The 18,273-nt window shown below is 34.5% G+C and overlaps 1 protein-coding gene and 1 long non-coding RNA gene across 2 annotated transcripts; both read right to left on the bottom strand.

Annotated features, from left to right (window-relative positions):
* Positions 1 to 8,062: 8,062 nt before the first annotated feature.
* fzd9a (frizzled class receptor 9a) lies at positions 8,063 to 10,723 on the bottom strand. The gene has a single exon (XM_021476637.3). It carries the CDS (start codon positions 10,154 to 10,156, stop codon positions 8,411 to 8,413), a length of 1,746 nt encoding a protein of 581 aa, XP_021332312.1. The 5' UTR covers positions 10,157 to 10,723; the 3' UTR covers positions 8,063 to 8,410.
* An 860-nt stretch (positions 10,724 to 11,583) lies between these two features.
* Positions 11,584 to 17,300, bottom strand: LOC141385630 (uncharacterized). The gene is made up of 3 exons (XR_012406401.1): positions 16,974 to 17,300; positions 15,839 to 16,930; positions 11,584 to 12,550 (listed from the first exon to the last, which is right to left on the bottom strand). It is a non-coding gene; the product is annotated as an uncharacterized lncRNA (long non-coding RNA).
* Positions 17,301 to 18,273: the final 973 nt, after the last annotated feature.

Genomic DNA, 18,273 nt, shown 5'->3' with positions numbered 1-18,273 from the left:
GTCAACACATTTCTAAACGGAATAGTTTTAATAACTAATTTCTAACTGATTTATTTTATCTTTGCCATGATGACAGTAAATAATGTTTTATATTTTTCAAGACATTTCTATACAGCTTAAAGTGACGTTTAAAGGCTTAACTAGGTTGATTAGGTTAACTAGGCAGGTTAGCGTAATAAGGTAAGTTATTGTATAGCAATGGTTTGTTCTGTAGACTATCGAAAAAATATAGCTTAAAGGGGCTAATCATTTTGACCTTAAAATTATGTTTAAAAAATTAAAAACTACATTTATTCTAGCCGAAATACAACAAATAAGACTTTCTCCAGAAGAAAAAAAAATCAGACATACTGTGAAATATTACTTGCTCTTTTAAACATTTGGGAATTTTATACGGTGTGGCTTAATAATAAACAAATAGCATGAGAGTGATTTATCATTGCTGGACACTTATCTTCATGCAGTGTTAATTCTTTTTTTTTTAAATGATAAATAATATCTATATCTCCATGATTTGACATACTTGTTGGACAATAAAACTTAAAACGTTTATAGTGGTTCAGAAAAAGTATGTTAAAAAATACATGTGAAAAATTCAGAGACAAACTTTACAGCCAAATGAACATATAGGGCTCTATGTTAATGATCTAGGTACAAAGTCTAAAGCTCAGGGCGCAAAAGTATTAAGGGTTTGTCCAAAGACACTTTTGCTATTTTAAGGACGGAAAAATATGCTTTGTGCCCAGTGCATGGTCTAACATGGTTGTGCTTATTCTCTTAATGAGTTATAGGTGTGTTTTGAGCATAACATGCAATAAACCAATCAGAGACTCATTTCCCATTCCTCTTAAGAGTCAGTTGTGTTGTGCTATGGCGCATTTGCTATTTACATGGCAGACTTTATACGTGAAAAAACTTAACACTTCACTAGCAAGAAATCAGTTAAACAAACCATTTGCAGCAAGAGGATCCAAGCTCTCCTCCATTCTGCCTCTTTACTTTCTCTTTACATTTACTCTTTACTCCTTTACTGTAGTAAATAAGGAAACAGTGTTGTACACACTCCACTGAGAACATCCATTAGTCTACATAATTAATTTCATTTGTTAAGCGCAAAGATTTATTTCAAAATTATTTCTAAATTCAGTTCTAATTTTTAGCTAATGAATAAATGAACAATAATGACGAAGTGTGGTCAGACATCCTATTCTTATGCCCCATATAGTGATGCATAAATCTCAAAAACCAGACAGGAGGACAAATCTGAACTTGTTTTCTTTAAAACATATATAAATATGCATACTAAATAATACTACTAATAACATTATACAAAAGAAATTTGTCATGAATAAACTGAAAAAAAAATCCCCCTGAGGTGAAGAAGGCATGGAGGCAGTGGTTTTTATATTAATGTAGAAAATAATAATTTTTGTAACATTCTTTGTAACATCCTTTAATTTTTTCGAATGCAAAGATATTTGTGTATTGCTGTACGCTCTGTGCTGTACTTTAGACCAGCTTTTAGTTGGAAATGCACCAACAATGTGCCTAAACACACCTACTTTTTAGACCGGCAAACACATAAGTCCACAAAATGGTGCAAATGGATTTGCTGTTTAAACAACGTAGTGCCAAATGTGAAAATTAGGGTTGTGCCGGTCTGAAAATAGCAACAAATTGCACTAAACATGTCGCCTTATTGTGCCGGTTGTATGATGGGGCTCTTAGTGTCACTCCAGAGGACATGGTTTTCAGTGACATAATGTATCAAGTTCCTATGCTTTTATACATGATGTAAAATTTTTTATACATTATATTAAATATACAGATGAAAAAAAATTTGGCCATTTCCTGAAAATAGCCACTTGTACAATTAGACCTGAGTTATTTATTAACGCTTTTCTGATTTTCTTTTTCATTTTGAAGAGCTAAAATTTATTGAACTATGCTTGAGACAGTCCCAACATAGGTAATTTTTTCTCAAAAATGTTTAGTTATAAAAATGTTCAACCATTTACTGCATTTGAATGATGACAATACTAATTATAATGATGTTTATCATGTGTGACAGTGAAAATGCTACATCACATCAACAACCCACATCGCATTTGGTTTATATTCGTTGTATAGCATTTGCTACGCAATCCTCTTTTTCAAACTGTATTTATCTTCCAGATGGAACCCCACCTACATGCCCTGTGAATATGAAAACCCTGACAAAGTCCAATGTCAAATGTTTATCAAAAACAAATATGTGTGTGTTCAACAGAAGCCGTTGGACAGGTGGGACATGGCTGTGTGGATAACACTCAAGCTCTGAGACTCAAGCATTTTGGTGAAAAGTCCTTCTGGTGACAACAGCTTCTCAATGCTCTTTTACCACAGCCTCATTTCCACATCAAATGATGAGGAACGGGATACTACCCATGGGGTGAAGAGTAATGAGCACCACTCCTTTATTCCTGTTCTCGATTCCTCTGGCATCTTTAAGAGGAGGGAAAGTCCCTGATGCTTTAATGATCCTCCCTTTACCAGACGCATGGCTTCTCCTCCGAACTAGCAGACACTTACAATGCTATTCTATCTTGTCCATTCTCGAGCTCACTTACAAGCCCATTAACATTCATTTGATAATGGACTCAAATGGCAAAAGGGCTTTCTTTGGACTGTGCTTTGCCTAAAATAGAACTAAAAACCTTAAACATCGAGGTGTACAATGGATTCTTTATGCCCCTGGTTTTGATGGACAAAATAACGAACACTGTTGCTGTCTAAACGGAAAGCTTTTTCTTTTCCCCTGCCTAAATGCAGCAGTGTTGTACAACTGCTTCACTAAAAAACATTTGTGTACAACGGGTTGATCTTGGCAGAATCTACATGACAAATATGGATTTGTGCGTATTTAATCAGCGGTTTCATGAGGCATGACAGGAAATTGAGAACATTAGCTGCAGTATCGGTACAACGTCACTACAATGAAGGCTTAAAACTTCAGGAAACCAATTGTTTTTTTTAGTTAACACAAAATAGAACTGTAATGCTGACAGTGCACTGGTGTTATGGTGTAGTAATGACTGAAGGACTTAAAGAGGCCTCTTCATGTTTAAAATTGAAGAAACTAAAACTCTCGGGGAAACATTAAAAATTACGCTGAAGGTGAATTGAATAAACGAAATTGGTTGTAGTGTATGTGTGTGAGTGTATGGGTTTCCCAGTGATGGGTTGCAGCTGTAAGGGCGTCCGCTGCGTAAAACGTATGCTAGATAAGTTTGCGCTTAATTTCACTGTAGCGACCCCTGATTAATAAAGAGACTAAGCTGAAAAAAAATTTACGCATGAATGAATACACATTATGCTGCAGTTTTAGGCAGGTAGGTAACACATTATTAGTGTGATTGATTGATTGATTGATTGATTGATTGATTGATGAATTGATTGATTGATTGATTGATTGATTGATTGATTGATTGATTGATTGATTGATTGATTGATTGATTGATTGATTGATTGTTTGATTGTTTGATTGATTGATTGATTGATTGGACAATTTTTTTAAGTCACGAGATTGGAGCTATCAGCTAAAATCTGCTTTTCATCAATGGAATAATATACAAACCATATTATTTGGCATCATACTTGAACTTTAATATATAAAACAATACTTTCTGATATTAAATTAGAAATATTTGTGTTGTATTTATCTGATCATATTTAAATGTGGTGAGTAAAATCAAATATTTGAGTCACATTGTTAAAGATGACTTTTATGATCAAGCATCTACACTCACCAGCCTCTTTATTAGGTACATTTGTCCAACTGCTTGTAAATGCAATGTCTAATCAGCCAATCACATGGCACCAACTCAATGCATTTAGGCATGTAGACATGGTCAAGACAATCTGCTGCAGTGCAAACCAAGCATCGAAATGAGGAAGAAAGGAGATTAAAGTAACTTTGAACGTGGCATGGTTGTTGGTGCCAGACGGGCTGTTTGGAGTATTTCAGAAACTGCTGATCTACCGGGATTTTCATGCACAACCGTCTCTAGGGTTTGCAGAGAATGGTCAGACAAAAGAGAAAACATCTTGTTTATGCCAGAGGTCAGAGGAGAATTATCCAGCACATGTTCTACGCAGCAGATGTCCTTCCAGCTGCAACCTATCTCTAGAAAACATCCATACACACTAATTTACATTCATACCCTACGGGCAATTTAGCCTACCTTATTCACCTGTACCACATGTCATTGGACTGTGGGGGAAACCGGAGCACCTGGAGGAAACCCATGTGAATGCGGGGAGAACATTCAAACTCCACACAGAAATGCCAACTGACCCAGACGAGGCTCAAACACACGACCTTCTTGCTGTGAGGCGACAGCACTACCTACTGCGCAACCACGTCACACAATCAATTCACTGTACTCAAATGGACTCCACAGTCTCAATATAATAAAGCACCTTTTGGATGTGGTGGAATAAGAGATTCACATCATGGATGTGCAGCCGACAAATCTGCAGCAACTGCATGATGCTATCATGTCAATATGGACCAAAATCTCTGAGGAATATTTACAGTACCTTGTTGAATCTATGCCACAAAGGATTAAGGCAGTTCTGAAGGCAAAAGTGGGTCCAAGCCGATACTAGTAAGGTGTACCTAATATAGTGGCCGTTGAGTGCATGTTAGCTTGACAGTTTTTAGGTTCAAATGTTTTTAAACAGCTATTTCAACAGCCTTTTATATTTGATTGTGCATGTGTGGTGTAAATATATAATATAGAAATATAAGTATAATTTAAAGTGTTAAGTGATCCTAAATACTACTGGTTTTGGATGTACAGAAATTCATTTTTGTATGTTTTTATTATTATTGTTGAAATCAATTATTTTGCCATTTAGATCAGAATCGTTACCTCCCGATCAGGACTCAAATATACAGTTGAAGTCAGAATTATTATTCCCCCTTTGAATTTTTTTTTTTTTAAATATTTCCCAAATGATGCTTAACAGAGCAAGGACATTTTCACAGTAGGTCTGATAATATTTTTTTTCTTCTAGAGAAAGTCTTATTTGTATTATTTCAGCTATAATAAAAGCAGTTTAAATGAAAAAAAAAAAAACATTTTAAGGTCAAAATGATTAGCCCCTTTGAGCTGTATTTTTGCAATGGTTTAAAAAGAAGCCATCATTATACAATAACTTGCCTAATTACCCTAATTTGCCTAGTTATCCTAATTAAACTAGTTAAGCCTTTATATAAATAAATAGATATCTAGTAAATATTTATTTACTGTCATCATGGCAAAGATAAAATGAATCAGTTATTAGAAATGAGTTACAAAACTATAATGTTGAAAAAATGTTCTCTCTTTTCAACAGAAAATGGGGAACAAAATAAACAGGGGCCCTAATAATTCAAGGGGGCCAATAATTCTGACTTTAACTGTATGTATATATGTATATATATATATATATATATATATATATATATATATATATATATATATATATATATATATATATATATATATATATATATATATATATATATATTGCAATGTAAAGATTTTTAAACATTCTATGCTGAATTAAATATTTTTTAATAGGAACTAAACTTTCATTTTCCAGTCATTTGCATTTGTTTTGTTTTTTTTAATCTTAGTCTACTGGCTGGTGCAGTGTGGTCTGTTTTTATTTTATTTATTTTATTTATTTATTTATTTATTTTGTCTAATGATACTAGTGTTTACAAATGCTACTGTGCTATAAACTTGAAAAGTGAAAACAGTCATGCCATAATTGAACTTTTATACAAACCACTGCATGTAGGTAATGCACTGTGAAGTTTAAACTACAAGCTCCAAGATAAACATGCCTTTTTTTATGACCAAATGTAACAGCAGTTTAAGCTCCAACGCCTGAGCTCTGCCAAACCATTGGACAATATCTGCACAGGCACAGGAAAACTTGAATCAATACCAAAAAGAAAAATCAAGTACATTTAAGGAATATTGTAAGACATTATTTGAAGTTATAATGATAAGACATGATACACATTTAAAAGGTTAAAGGCATGGTTCACCCAAAAATGAAAATGCTGTCATAATTTATTCACCCTCGACTTGTTCCAAACTTGTTTGAGTTTCTTTTTACTGTTGAACACAAAATACGTATAAGTTTGGGGTCAGTAGGATTTTTAAAAGTTTTAAAATAAGTTTATTCTTCTCACCAAGGCTGCATTTATTTAAAATACAGTTAAAATGTGCAAACTTATGAAATGTTATTGCACTATAAAATAACTCATCAAAACTAGTTTATAATTTAATTTAATCATTTATTCCATTGACTCTAATGATACATTTTTAGCTTCATTACTCCAGTCTTAAGTCACATGACTCTTCAGAAATCACTATAATATGAATTATTCATTCATTTATTAATTTCCTTTTCGATTTAGTCCCTTTATTAATCTGGGGTCGCCACAGCAGAATGAAACGCCAACTTTTCCAGCACATTTTTTTTTTTTTTTATGCAGCGAATGCCCTTCCAGCCGCAACCCATCTCTGGGAAACATCCATGCACACTCATTCACACATACACTATTGACAATTTAGCCTATCCAATTCACCTGAACCACATGTCTTTGGACTGTGGGGTAAACCGAAGCACCCGGAAGAAACCCACGCGAACGCAGGGAGAACATGCAAACTCCACACAGAAACGCCAACTGACCCAGCCTAGGCTTGAACTAGCGACCTTCTTGCTGTGAGGTGATTGCACTACCTACTGTGACGCTGCGTCGCCAATAATATTAATATTATTAATGGTAATAGTAATAAAAGCAATAATGACTGAAGTAATCATTTCATTTGAAACTATGTAAAATAAGTTATAAATAAATATTTAATAAATAAGTATTTAACTATTTTTTTTGTACAATACTGCCTTGATAAAAAAAATAATAATAATCTTATTTTTAAAAAATTATAATTTTGACTGGTAGTGTATGTACTGATCAAGAATGTTGGGGGGAAAAACAGCCATTGTCTGCTTTTTTCCAACATTCTTATAAATACAATGTTTTGTGTTCAACATAAAAATCAATTCCAACATTTAAAAGCACATTAGTGTGCGTAAATAAATTGGGTAAACTAAATTCCTTTAAGCTAAATGATGTTAGTTATGCACACAACATATCTTATCTTCGTCAACCTATAATCTCCTGACAACAGAATTGTGCAAAATCTAAACGATAAACATGACAAATGTCAAGTTCATTCTCAGTTGACTCCTAATTAAAGGAATAAGGCTAATGAAAAGTTTGTTTTTGAATTCTTAGCAGCATCAGGCATCCTTGATGTCTCTTCGTGGGTTTTTCATTGAACTGGTGCACTTATAGCTAATTTATTTACTTCATTCATTTGTTCATTTTCTTTTTGGCTTAGTCCATTTATCAATCAGGGGTCTTCAGCATTATTCAAAATATCTTCTTTTGCTTTTAACATAAGAAAGAAACTGGTTTGTGACAGGTTTTTAGGGTAGCACATTATTTTGACGGTTCATTTGAGTATTAGTAAACTGTCTGCTTAATATCTGTTAATATGCTCCTTCAACAGACTATAAGACTATAAGAAACTTTGTAAATACATGTCAACTTACACTAACCCTAACCCCAACTTAACAGCCAACTTATAATCTAATGAGAATTAGTTGACATATAAATACAATATAACTTCAACAAACGGACAATCAAAACAAAGTGTGACCATTTTCCGTTTTAGGTGAACTGTCATAATACACTTTATGTACGTTTTAAACTAAATCCTACATTGAGTTAGAGTTTAAAAATACTTTGTAGTCTTTTTAAATGATACAGAACCTTAAAGAATTTGAATTTAGTCAATTGGATTTCTTTCAGGAAGTGCAGAAATGCTAATACATACTGCAACTTACTGAGAAATTAAAAATATGTACAACTTTTAACACATAACCCTAAGACCTGCACATATCCTAGTCTAACAACAAACCTAGCAAGATAAAAAAAAAAACTGAGAAAAACTTAATAATAAATGTTTTATTGCTCTTCCTTTGAGAAAAATATAAGATACTATTACAAACTCTTCCTTATATACAGTATAACACATAAAGTACAAAACCATACCACCCACAATACTTAAATATCCACAATAAATAAAGCACTCTGAAGTGTGTGTGTTCGCTGCATCAACTACTGTACATTTGTTCCATACAACAAACCCTTTCTTCACAGAAGTGGCATCTACTTTGTATCCACTATAAGCAAGGCTTATAAACGGCCCCCCTGACAAGAGTTGTGACTTTTACCATGATCTGTAGCATCTGGTCACACGTATGTCTGTGCTTGGCCCTAAAGCAAAGGCCTTTTCTCTTAAACATGTGTGGGACTGTCTGTATAGGCGTCCGTTTTGTTCATGTGAATTGTCACAGCCGGTGCTTTGTAATGGCAGTGGGAGTTGCTGCAGCTGACGCTGGAACAGGGCTTATGGCTGGTCTGCACACCCAACCTCCTGTTGTACAAGCCCTGCCAGGTCTGAAGTGTCTTTGAGCTCCATACCCAAACCCCGCTGGTGATGCCCACCACTAGCGACATAAATATTTTCAGCATGAACACAGCTACTGTAGGAACCGATGAGTCCAGGGAGCAATCATCGCTCCTGCGGCCAGGAAAGGACACGCACTTGTTCTCCAGAGCTCTAAACTTCCAGTATTCCATATTGAGTCTTTCATAGAAATAGCATATGATCACAATAGTCGCAGGAACTGTGTAGAGAATGGAAAAGACTCCGATCTTAACCATGAGCTTTTCCAGCTTTTCAGTGTTGGTGCCACCGGTTTTCATAATTTTGCGAATGTGGAAGAGCGCCACGAAACCCGTGAGGATGAACGACGTCCCGACGATGAGATAGCAAGAAAGAGGGATCAGCACAAAGCCAGTGAGAGCGCTACTGTCCATGCTTCCCACGTAACACAATCCTGTCAACTCATCCCCAGCCACCTTTCTCATAGTGAGGATGACTATGGTCTTCACTGCAGGAATACCCCAGGCGGCCATATGGAAGTAGCTGCTGTGTGCTTCGATGGCCTCATGGCCCCATTTTCGTCCCGCTGCGAGAAACCAGGTGAGGGTGAGGATCACCCACCAGATGGAGCTGGCCATCCCAAAGTAATAAAGGATGAGGAAGACTATGGTGCAGCCTGTGCTTTCTAGACCTTCGCGTATAATGTAGAGCTCTCCGTTTTCTCGATCACATGCGATATTCTCAGCCCCAGCCACTGAACGGATGATGAAGGCCACTGAGTAGATGTTGTAACACATGGAGAGGAAGATGATTGGACGCTCGGGGTACTGAAAACGTTGGGGGTCAAGGAGAAAGGTTAGAACTGTGAATGCTGTAGAAACAAAACAAAGCGTTGACCACACGACCATCCAAATGAATGCAAAGTCCTTATCTTGCCTCGACCAGTAGACATCCACTGTAGGAGTGCAACGAGGCGCGCAGGACTCGCTCTTGTCCACATACTGGAACTTCTCTGGGTTTTCACAGGACTGTGAGATGCTTGAGATGCGTCCACTAACTGTTGTGGGTTGCCTGGACCTTGGAGGTACTGGCAACATGCCCTCACCTTTTTTTGTCTCAGGTTGAGTGTCATTTTCTGGAGCTTCGATGCACAGAGCATTTGGGTCATTGTTGGTCGGGAGTTTTGAGCAATCCAATGAGTCCGGCCAACTGAAACTAAATTGTTCCATTATGGGTGAACATCTTTGTCGTGCCTGTTCACACATAGGACGGCATGCTGGAATAGAGGCGGACACTTGTTCAGCACACATTGGCACATATAATGAGCACAGGAAAAATTGCAGATGGATGTCACATCCGTACTTCACCAGAGGAGCGAATTCATTCAGCTTTATGCTTGCTTCCTCTTGACTTTCATAATTCAACAGGTTAGGCATCCGTGTCATGTTGTAGCCAATTCCCTGGCACATGGGAATGGTGATGGGTTCGCATTTCCCCGGACGGCCATGCTCCAAATCATATGCTCCGATCTCCAGGGTAGATGCAGCAATCATAATCTGGAAAAGTCCAATCCCAATCTTCATGCAATGTCCCATTGTTATAACCGCATAAAAAGTTTTAAAATAGCTGTAAACTATTTACTACATCCAAGCCATACAGGTAATTTTTGTCTTGTTTGGATAGCCACAGAAAATAACAGGAATATCTTTTGTATTTTGAAATGTATAGTCAATTCATGGTCCATCATACAGAAAGTGACACTGTATGCGCATTTGTTTTGAAGGAAAATAAATGTTCATTTTAAAAATCTTCATTGGCATGCCTTGTTTCATGGCATTGTAACTGCGTTGTTTGTTTATTTTTTAGAATAAATATCCAGAATATATGAATGATCAGGAAACATTTCAAAAGTCCGTCAGTCCAGTAAAAACAATCAATACTGCATGTCAAAACAAATCCCGTGCATCGGCACGATTTCAAACTTCTTTAAATCCCTAAAAGGAAGCTGTTTTCGGAATAGTTTCGCTCAGCTTCCCATTCACATCCAAGAGAACAAACTTTAAGTAAGCAGCAGGAAGGGTTGAAAGCGTCTACCTGGAAATATAAAACAGCTCCGAGTCCACGTTTAGAAACCACTGCGCTTCTCATTCGCTTCTCGTTGTGCTGTTCAGATCGGCTTTTGATCGGTGACAGACTGTCTGACAAGCTCCTCCTAGCTCTCCACCTCCTGCAAAATACTATAAAAATACAGTCATCCATCCCTCCTCACAGACAGGAGCGCGGCTTGCTTGCGGAACAAGCTAGTAGAGCAGCGTTTGTGATTATGATTAAGTGACCGGTTCTGTAAGAAACTCAAAAAGTAAGAGAACGGCAAAACAGTAAGTTGACACGAATAAATCTGACACAGAGGTCTAACAGGAGCGACAAAGAATACTTTTATATATGCGATGGGCAAAATAAATATGATATATAGGATTTATATATAGAAAGTTTACATACCTTTTGCATAAAATCCACAAGACATCTATCTATCTATCTATCTATCTATCTATCTATCTATCTATCTATCTATCTATCTATCTATCTATCTATCTATCTATCTATCTATCTATCTATCTAAGATTTTCTTTATTATAGTAGCCGTTTTTTTAATCGGTGTAAAGAATAACTGGTTGTTTACAAAAGCATTTTCATATTGGTAAAGGCGTCTGCAACTTTTGTGAAGCATCAAATCACTGGCATATTAACTGTCAAAACATGTTTAGGACTGCATAAATGTATTATTGCTTTTTTTTTTTTTTTAAGTCACATATTGTGCATTTCTATTATACACAATTTGTACTAAAGCGATCTGAAAAGTTCATACCAATAAGTTTTCTCCTTGCACCACCAGGTGTCGGTGTTTGTACTTTCATTTCGAGGGTGCAAATTATCTATCTATCTATCTATCTATCTATCTATCTATCTATCTATCTATCTATCTATCTATCTATCTATCTATCTGTCTGTCTGTCTGTCTGTCTGTCTGTCTGTCTGTCTGTCTGTCTGTCTGTCTGTCTGTCTGTCTGTCTGTCTGTCTGTCTGTATAAGCCCCCATTCAAAACTTTGCATTCACTTGATTTTACTGTATTACCTGAATTATCCACACTATTTACGTGCTTTATTGATGCTTGTTCATGCCTTGTTTGTCCAGTTTTAATGTAACTGTTCTTGAGGAAAAATCCTTCAGGTACAACATTTTTTTTTCTTTCAGAATTAATATGTATTTGAAACCTTTTTAAAAATGCCTATATATACACACATTTGAGAACATTTGCATTTAATGTCTCAGCATCTAAAACGTAATACAAAAAGTTTACCTGAATTCTTGATTTTGCTAAAGTTAATTCAAAAAAGTTTCAAGAACCCAAACTGAGTGAAGCAATCACACAAATATATCAAAGTCAAAATAAAATGACTGCATAGCCAGCTCATTAAACATTTTCCCCATTCAAACATCCTTCAAATATTTTTGTTTTCTACTGAAAAATTGGCGAATTAAAATCAGGTTATTATATCTGCATGTGTGTATTTTGTAATGTAACATCTAAATGTAAAACAGGCTAATTTTGTTTCTTAAAGGATCACAGTATTATTTTGTGAGGTGTGTGTTTCAAATATACATTAAATACTGCATTCAACGATAGTTTAGGTCACAATTCATGCTAGTAACTACTGGCTGATTACCAGCCTATTATTAAGATACTATCAGTAGTTATAAAATGTGATCTTATTCTGCATCCCTAATAAACCCAACAACATTACTAACTATTAATAAACAGATAATAAGATGTTTATTAAGCTAGTAATGTTAATGTTTTGTTAATACTGTGAATTGTGACCTAAACTAGTGTTACCCTTTCAACCTGAATAGATATGAAAAAGAAATGATAACACTTTACAGTAACCGTACATGAATAATGATGTGTTATATGGAAACTAAACATTCACTGTTAGACCTTACCAGGCTTTTTTTACAGTAGAACACTGGCAACACTGTTGCCAGCTACTCACTGTAAAAGTTTGGTTACAGTAAGTAACTGGCAATAGTGTTGCCAGTTAATTACTGAAACTGAACCATTACAGTGAGTGGCTGGCAACAGTGTTGCCAGTTGTTTACTGTAACCGAACCATTGCAGTGAGTAGCTGGCAACAGTGTTGCCAGTTAATTACTGTAATAGAGCAGTAGTGGTAACTAACTGGAAACTGTGTACAGTTAATTACTGTACTGTAGTGTTACAACTCACAGCATTGTACTGCATACACAATAGTATGTCAAGGTGTTACTAAAATTAATTAGTATTCTTACATGTTATTAATTCTTTAAATTAATTAAGTTGTAAATTCTGACAAATTTATTTTATTGTTTTGGCAGCAAACAAATATAAAACAGAAAATGTATAACAAAATTAAGAAATCAGCAGATATAAATATCAGCTTACATATTACTGAGAGCCACAGGTCTGCACAGCAAGGCTGCAGTAAAACTAACGTTTAAGCATGCAAAATTCTGTCATATGGCTCTGCGAAAAGGAGTGGGATTAAACAAAATATTTAGAGATTGAAAAAGCAAGCAACTGGTCCATAATTTTTGTTCAGAGAGGTCATGGTTTGATCTTTGATTAGTCTCAAGCAATCCCATGATGTGATTTCGCAGTTCAGATTTCTCCAAGTTTGAACTTTCCAATGCTGCAAACTGTAAAATTTGTCGCATGAGTTTGCATTCCAGGTCTGCAGCATTCACATGCGTATGAATGGAAGACTATAGGGAGAAAAGTGCAGTGTGACCGGGACTTTAAGCTGTAACTCTAATTAAACACACCTGATAAAACTAATTAAGGCTTGTTAGAAATCTACAGGTAATGTTGAAGCAGGGTGGGAACTAAACTCTGCTGCTCTGCAGTTCTCCAGTAACTTGGAGTTTGACCCCCATGGTATATAGCAGGGGTGCTCAATCCTGTTCCTGGAGATCTACGTTCCTGCAGATTTCAGTTGCTACCCATATCAAACACACCTGCCTGTAATTATAACGTGGTGTTCAGGTCCTAATTAATTGGTTTAGGTGTGTTTGATATGGATAGCAACTGAAATCTGCAGGAAGGTAGATCTCCAGGAACAGGATTAAGCACCCCTGGTTTATAGCATACTTTTAAAGCAACTGCTAACATTTATCACAATCACATATCCAATAAACACACACACACACACACACACACACACACACAAAGTGCTGCAGTGAAATGTGTTACTCTCTCCTCAATGCTGACCATGCAAAAAAAAAAAAAAAAAAAAAAAAAAAACTGAACAGCAAAAAACAAAATAATTATTTTAAATTTTAAAGTTTTAAATAATTAAAAGCTCTGTCAAATCTCAAAAAGTTTAAAATAATTATAGAAAACAAAAATAAAGTTAGCAACACCGAAAAACCAAAGGATCCAATCTTTTATTGTTATAATTATCTCATGACAACAAACTTTTTTATTGTTTCTAATATAAATTCATAGATGGAAACACAGCTCTGAAAAATACTTAGCAACAAACTCACAACCTGGGACTGGACAGGGGAGCTTTTGTGTGTGGATGGCTATGTGTATCATGTTTTTGTGATTCCCTGTGATGATGTGCACATGTTACCTTACTGAGATGATGGAATTTAATTTTGGCTTAGTTGCCAGAAAGATACATACAACTGTTAGCATCTGTACATTATGACAGTATGCAATATCCAATAAATACATATACTTAAACAAAAGTAATGTAAGAAGTTATATGAGGAGAGGCTAACTAGCTAACAATGTAGCTTTCAAGTACATAGTTCAAGATAACAACAATGTAGCTTTCAAGTACACAGTTCAAGATAACAACAATATAACTTAAAACACAGCCTTATTTTATAAACCCTCAAAAACATTTGAACACATTTTACTTACTCATTTTAGATTCTTATTTAAAGCCTAAAACATATCAGACTCAACATCTGAATTGATAGACAGAGAATAGAGCACACTCAGCAGTAAACAAATCAAACACCTGGCTCTCTTAAAGGGCCAGCATTTTCTGAAAACTCTTTCTAACACCTTTGTGTTTAGAATAAGACGGACAGCCTGTGGGAGTGTGTGGTGATGCCTAAATCATTGTTTTTTACAGTATTTACTGCACAATCTACAGAGTAACAGTGCAGTTATACTAATTAAACACACCTGATCAAACTAAATCTAAAGGTAGTGTTTTGAAGCAGGGCTGGAACTAAATTCTACTAGGCTGTGGCCTTCCAGGAGTTTGACACCCCTGGTACATAGCATATTTTCAAAGCAACTGCCTACATTTATCACAGTTATGCACATATCGTTTAATAAAAACAATAAAAATATACTATAATATAAACTTCATCCATAGAAAAAATAAATAAATAAATAATCTGATTCTCATGTCGTTCCAAATCTGTAGTGATAATAAAAAACACAACAAATATCATGATTTATACATTTATTTAGGAAAGCCTTTATACTGTTAATGGCACTTTTACTTGCCAGTTTTCCAGACAAATTCATTGAGTCCCTGCAAAAATGTATGTGCGTGTTGTTTAAGATATATATATATATATATATATATATATATATATATATATATATATATATATATATATATATATATATATATATTTATTTATTTATTTATTTATTTTTTAAATAACACGTTTTTACTAGTTATTTAGCAAAATACTAATATTCAGTTGAAAGTGCAATTTAAAATCTTAACTATAGGTCAAACTAGGCAATTAAATTAGATATATTATAGAAAAAGTAAACAAAGTTAAAAAATTATTGTGACAATTTCTTTGCTCTGTGTGAATATTTTTGCCTTTAAATGCATTTCGTCCATATCTTACACTTACCTTTTAATAAGCTCTGTGGCATTGGTTGACTCTTGATACTCAATGTTAAAAACATAAAAGGAACCAAAGAAAACACAGAGATAAAATAAATATAAAATAGCAACATAAAGCATCAGAGTAGATGGGGCAGTAATGGTTGAACAGTAATTTACCATTTATTATCACAGTAAATATCTGTAATGGTACATAGAGTAAATTACTGTAATTTATTCTTTGCACTACAGAATTTCATACAAATCCTGCTCCTTTTACAGTAAAATACTGTTTCTTTTCATTACAGCTAAACACTGGCTATTTTACAGTTATTTACTTCATAATCTACAGTAAGGGTTAACAGTGTTACTTAATTATAAATTAATGATAAGTTACAGTTTTTCTCCATTGGTTTGGCTCATTTCTTGCAACAGAAATTACATTCTCAAAACAACATGGACACACCTCCAAACCAGTTGGCAATTGTTCACAACAGAATTTAATTTCTCATTCGTTTCATCAAATTGCAAATGTCTAAACACATCTTTGCAAATGATTAAGTAGAGATAGCCTACATTTAGCACAATTTCCAAGTGAATAGATCTAGTTGATCTAACCTGATCGGTAATTCTCAGTCTAATGGTTTTTCTCTTCAAAATGTGTCAGCGTCATTTCATTGTATATGTCATTACATGCACAATAGTCTGTTTAATTGTCAAAATTAGTTAAGACCATAATACCCTGAATACCATACAGTAGGTGATCAATAGAGAAAAACCGTAACTGTTTGTACAAGCTTGTTTGTGAATTAATGTATTAATTACCCCATTAGTGTATGCTTAATTTAACTATCATGAACTCATGAAATGTTAATGTATGATTATATCATGACTTTATTTGGAGGGGCACATCATCATTAACCCTTAACATCTCATGAACTCCTTCTGCATGTTCGTCTATGTAGAAGTGTTCCGTCAACATCAACATAAATTTTTCTTCGGCTTAGTCTCTATTTTACAGGTCGTCACAGCGGAATGAACCGCCAACCATGGGCGTTGCTAGGCCTATTTTAAAGGGGCTGTAGCCTCCCTATATTTCTACTCAGCCCCCCTAAAACGTTTGCAATTTGCTCATGAACTGTACACTAAATGATCGCCTCAGTCCCCTTTAAATTTGATATAAAAACGGTGGTTCCTCCACGTCTTTTGTTTTTCAAACAAAATCAGCAAACCACAGCCGTGGACAATGAGAGAACGAGGTGTGTGTTTATCGATAAATTGTTATAATACCTGCTTATTTGCAGTACTTCGATCTAGATAACCTTGTACCACATGTATCCAATTTCACGGAGCAGTCAGGTGTTTTCAGCACCTCATCAGCAAGTTTCCTCCAGCGAAAAAATCTAACACCTAACAAACATTTAGCTATTTTTATTTCAAAACGAATTACCAATATTAAACACCTTACAGTTCATCTGGCAATAACTATACCATACAGTCTTCCACAAAAAGGATTTAACAAAGTGACAGAACCACTTAGAGAATGTACTCGTTTCGTCACTAAGTCACTGACAGAGATAGAAACATTAAGTTGTCCATTAATAAAAAAAAAAAAACGTATTTATTATTATTATTCAGATTGTGAAATATGTGAACAAGCCTGTAAGTTTAAAAATATATATTTATATGTGTGTCATTTAATTAGAAAAGTGGCAGTTTATTTATTTAATACATGGAAACAAAAAATGCACTTGAATATAGAAAATGGTTTTTATGCAGTAAACTGGTGGTTTGAGCCTATTTGACTTATTCAGAACTCAAATGGTTTGCCTGCACTGTTAACCCTTACTGTAGATTATGCAGTAAATAACTGTAAAATAGCCAGTGTTTAGCTGTAATGAAAGGAAACAGTATTTTACTGTAAAAGAAGCAGGATTTGTATGAAATTCTGTAGTGCAAAGAATAAATCACAGTAATTTACTCTATGTACCCATTACAGATATTTACTGTCATAATAAATGGTAAATTACTGATCAACCATTACTGCCCCATCTACTCTGATGCTTTATGTTGCTATTTATTTTTATTATATAATTCTATATATTTATATGTTTTTACTGTTCAGTTTTGATATGTGAATGGTCAGTATTGAGGGGAGAGTGGGACATTGCACTGATGATAAGCTGAATTTCACTGCAGTCATGTGTTTTCTTTGGTTTCTTTTATGTTTTAACATTGAGTATCAGGAGTCAACCAATGCCACAGAGATCATTAAAAGCTAAGCATAAGATATGGATGAAATGCATTTAAAGGCAAAAATATTCACACAGAGCAAAGAAATTGTCATAATAATTCTTATAACTTTGTTTACGTTTCTATAATTAGTCTAATTTGCCTAATTTAACCTATAGTTCAGCTTTTAATTTGCAATTTCAACTGAATATTAGTATTTTGCTACATAAATGACTAGTAGAAATGTGTTATTTAAAAAATATATATCTTAAACAGCACATACATACATGTTTGCAGAGACTCAATGAATTTGTTTAGAAAACTTCAATTAAAGTAAGTAAAAGTGGCATTAACAGTATAGTAAAAAGGCTTTCCTAAAAAAATGTATTAATCATGTCATTTTTGTGTTTTTTTATTATTACTACAGATTTGGAACGACATGAGGATCAGATTATTTATTATAATTTTTTTTTTCCTATGGATGAAGTTTGCATATTTTAATTGTTTTTATTAAACAATATGTGCATAATTGTGATAAATGTAGGCAGTTGCTTTGAAAATATGCTATGCTCTA

This window comes from Danio rerio, chromosome 5 (genome assembly GCF_049306965.1).
Source record: "Danio rerio strain Tuebingen ecotype United States chromosome 5, GRCz12tu, whole genome shotgun sequence".
NCBI lineage: Eukaryota > Metazoa > Chordata > Actinopteri > Cypriniformes > Danionidae > Danio > Danio rerio.
The sequence above is the reverse complement of the archived record's forward strand: the minus strand, read 5'-3'. Positions and strand labels throughout refer to the sequence as shown.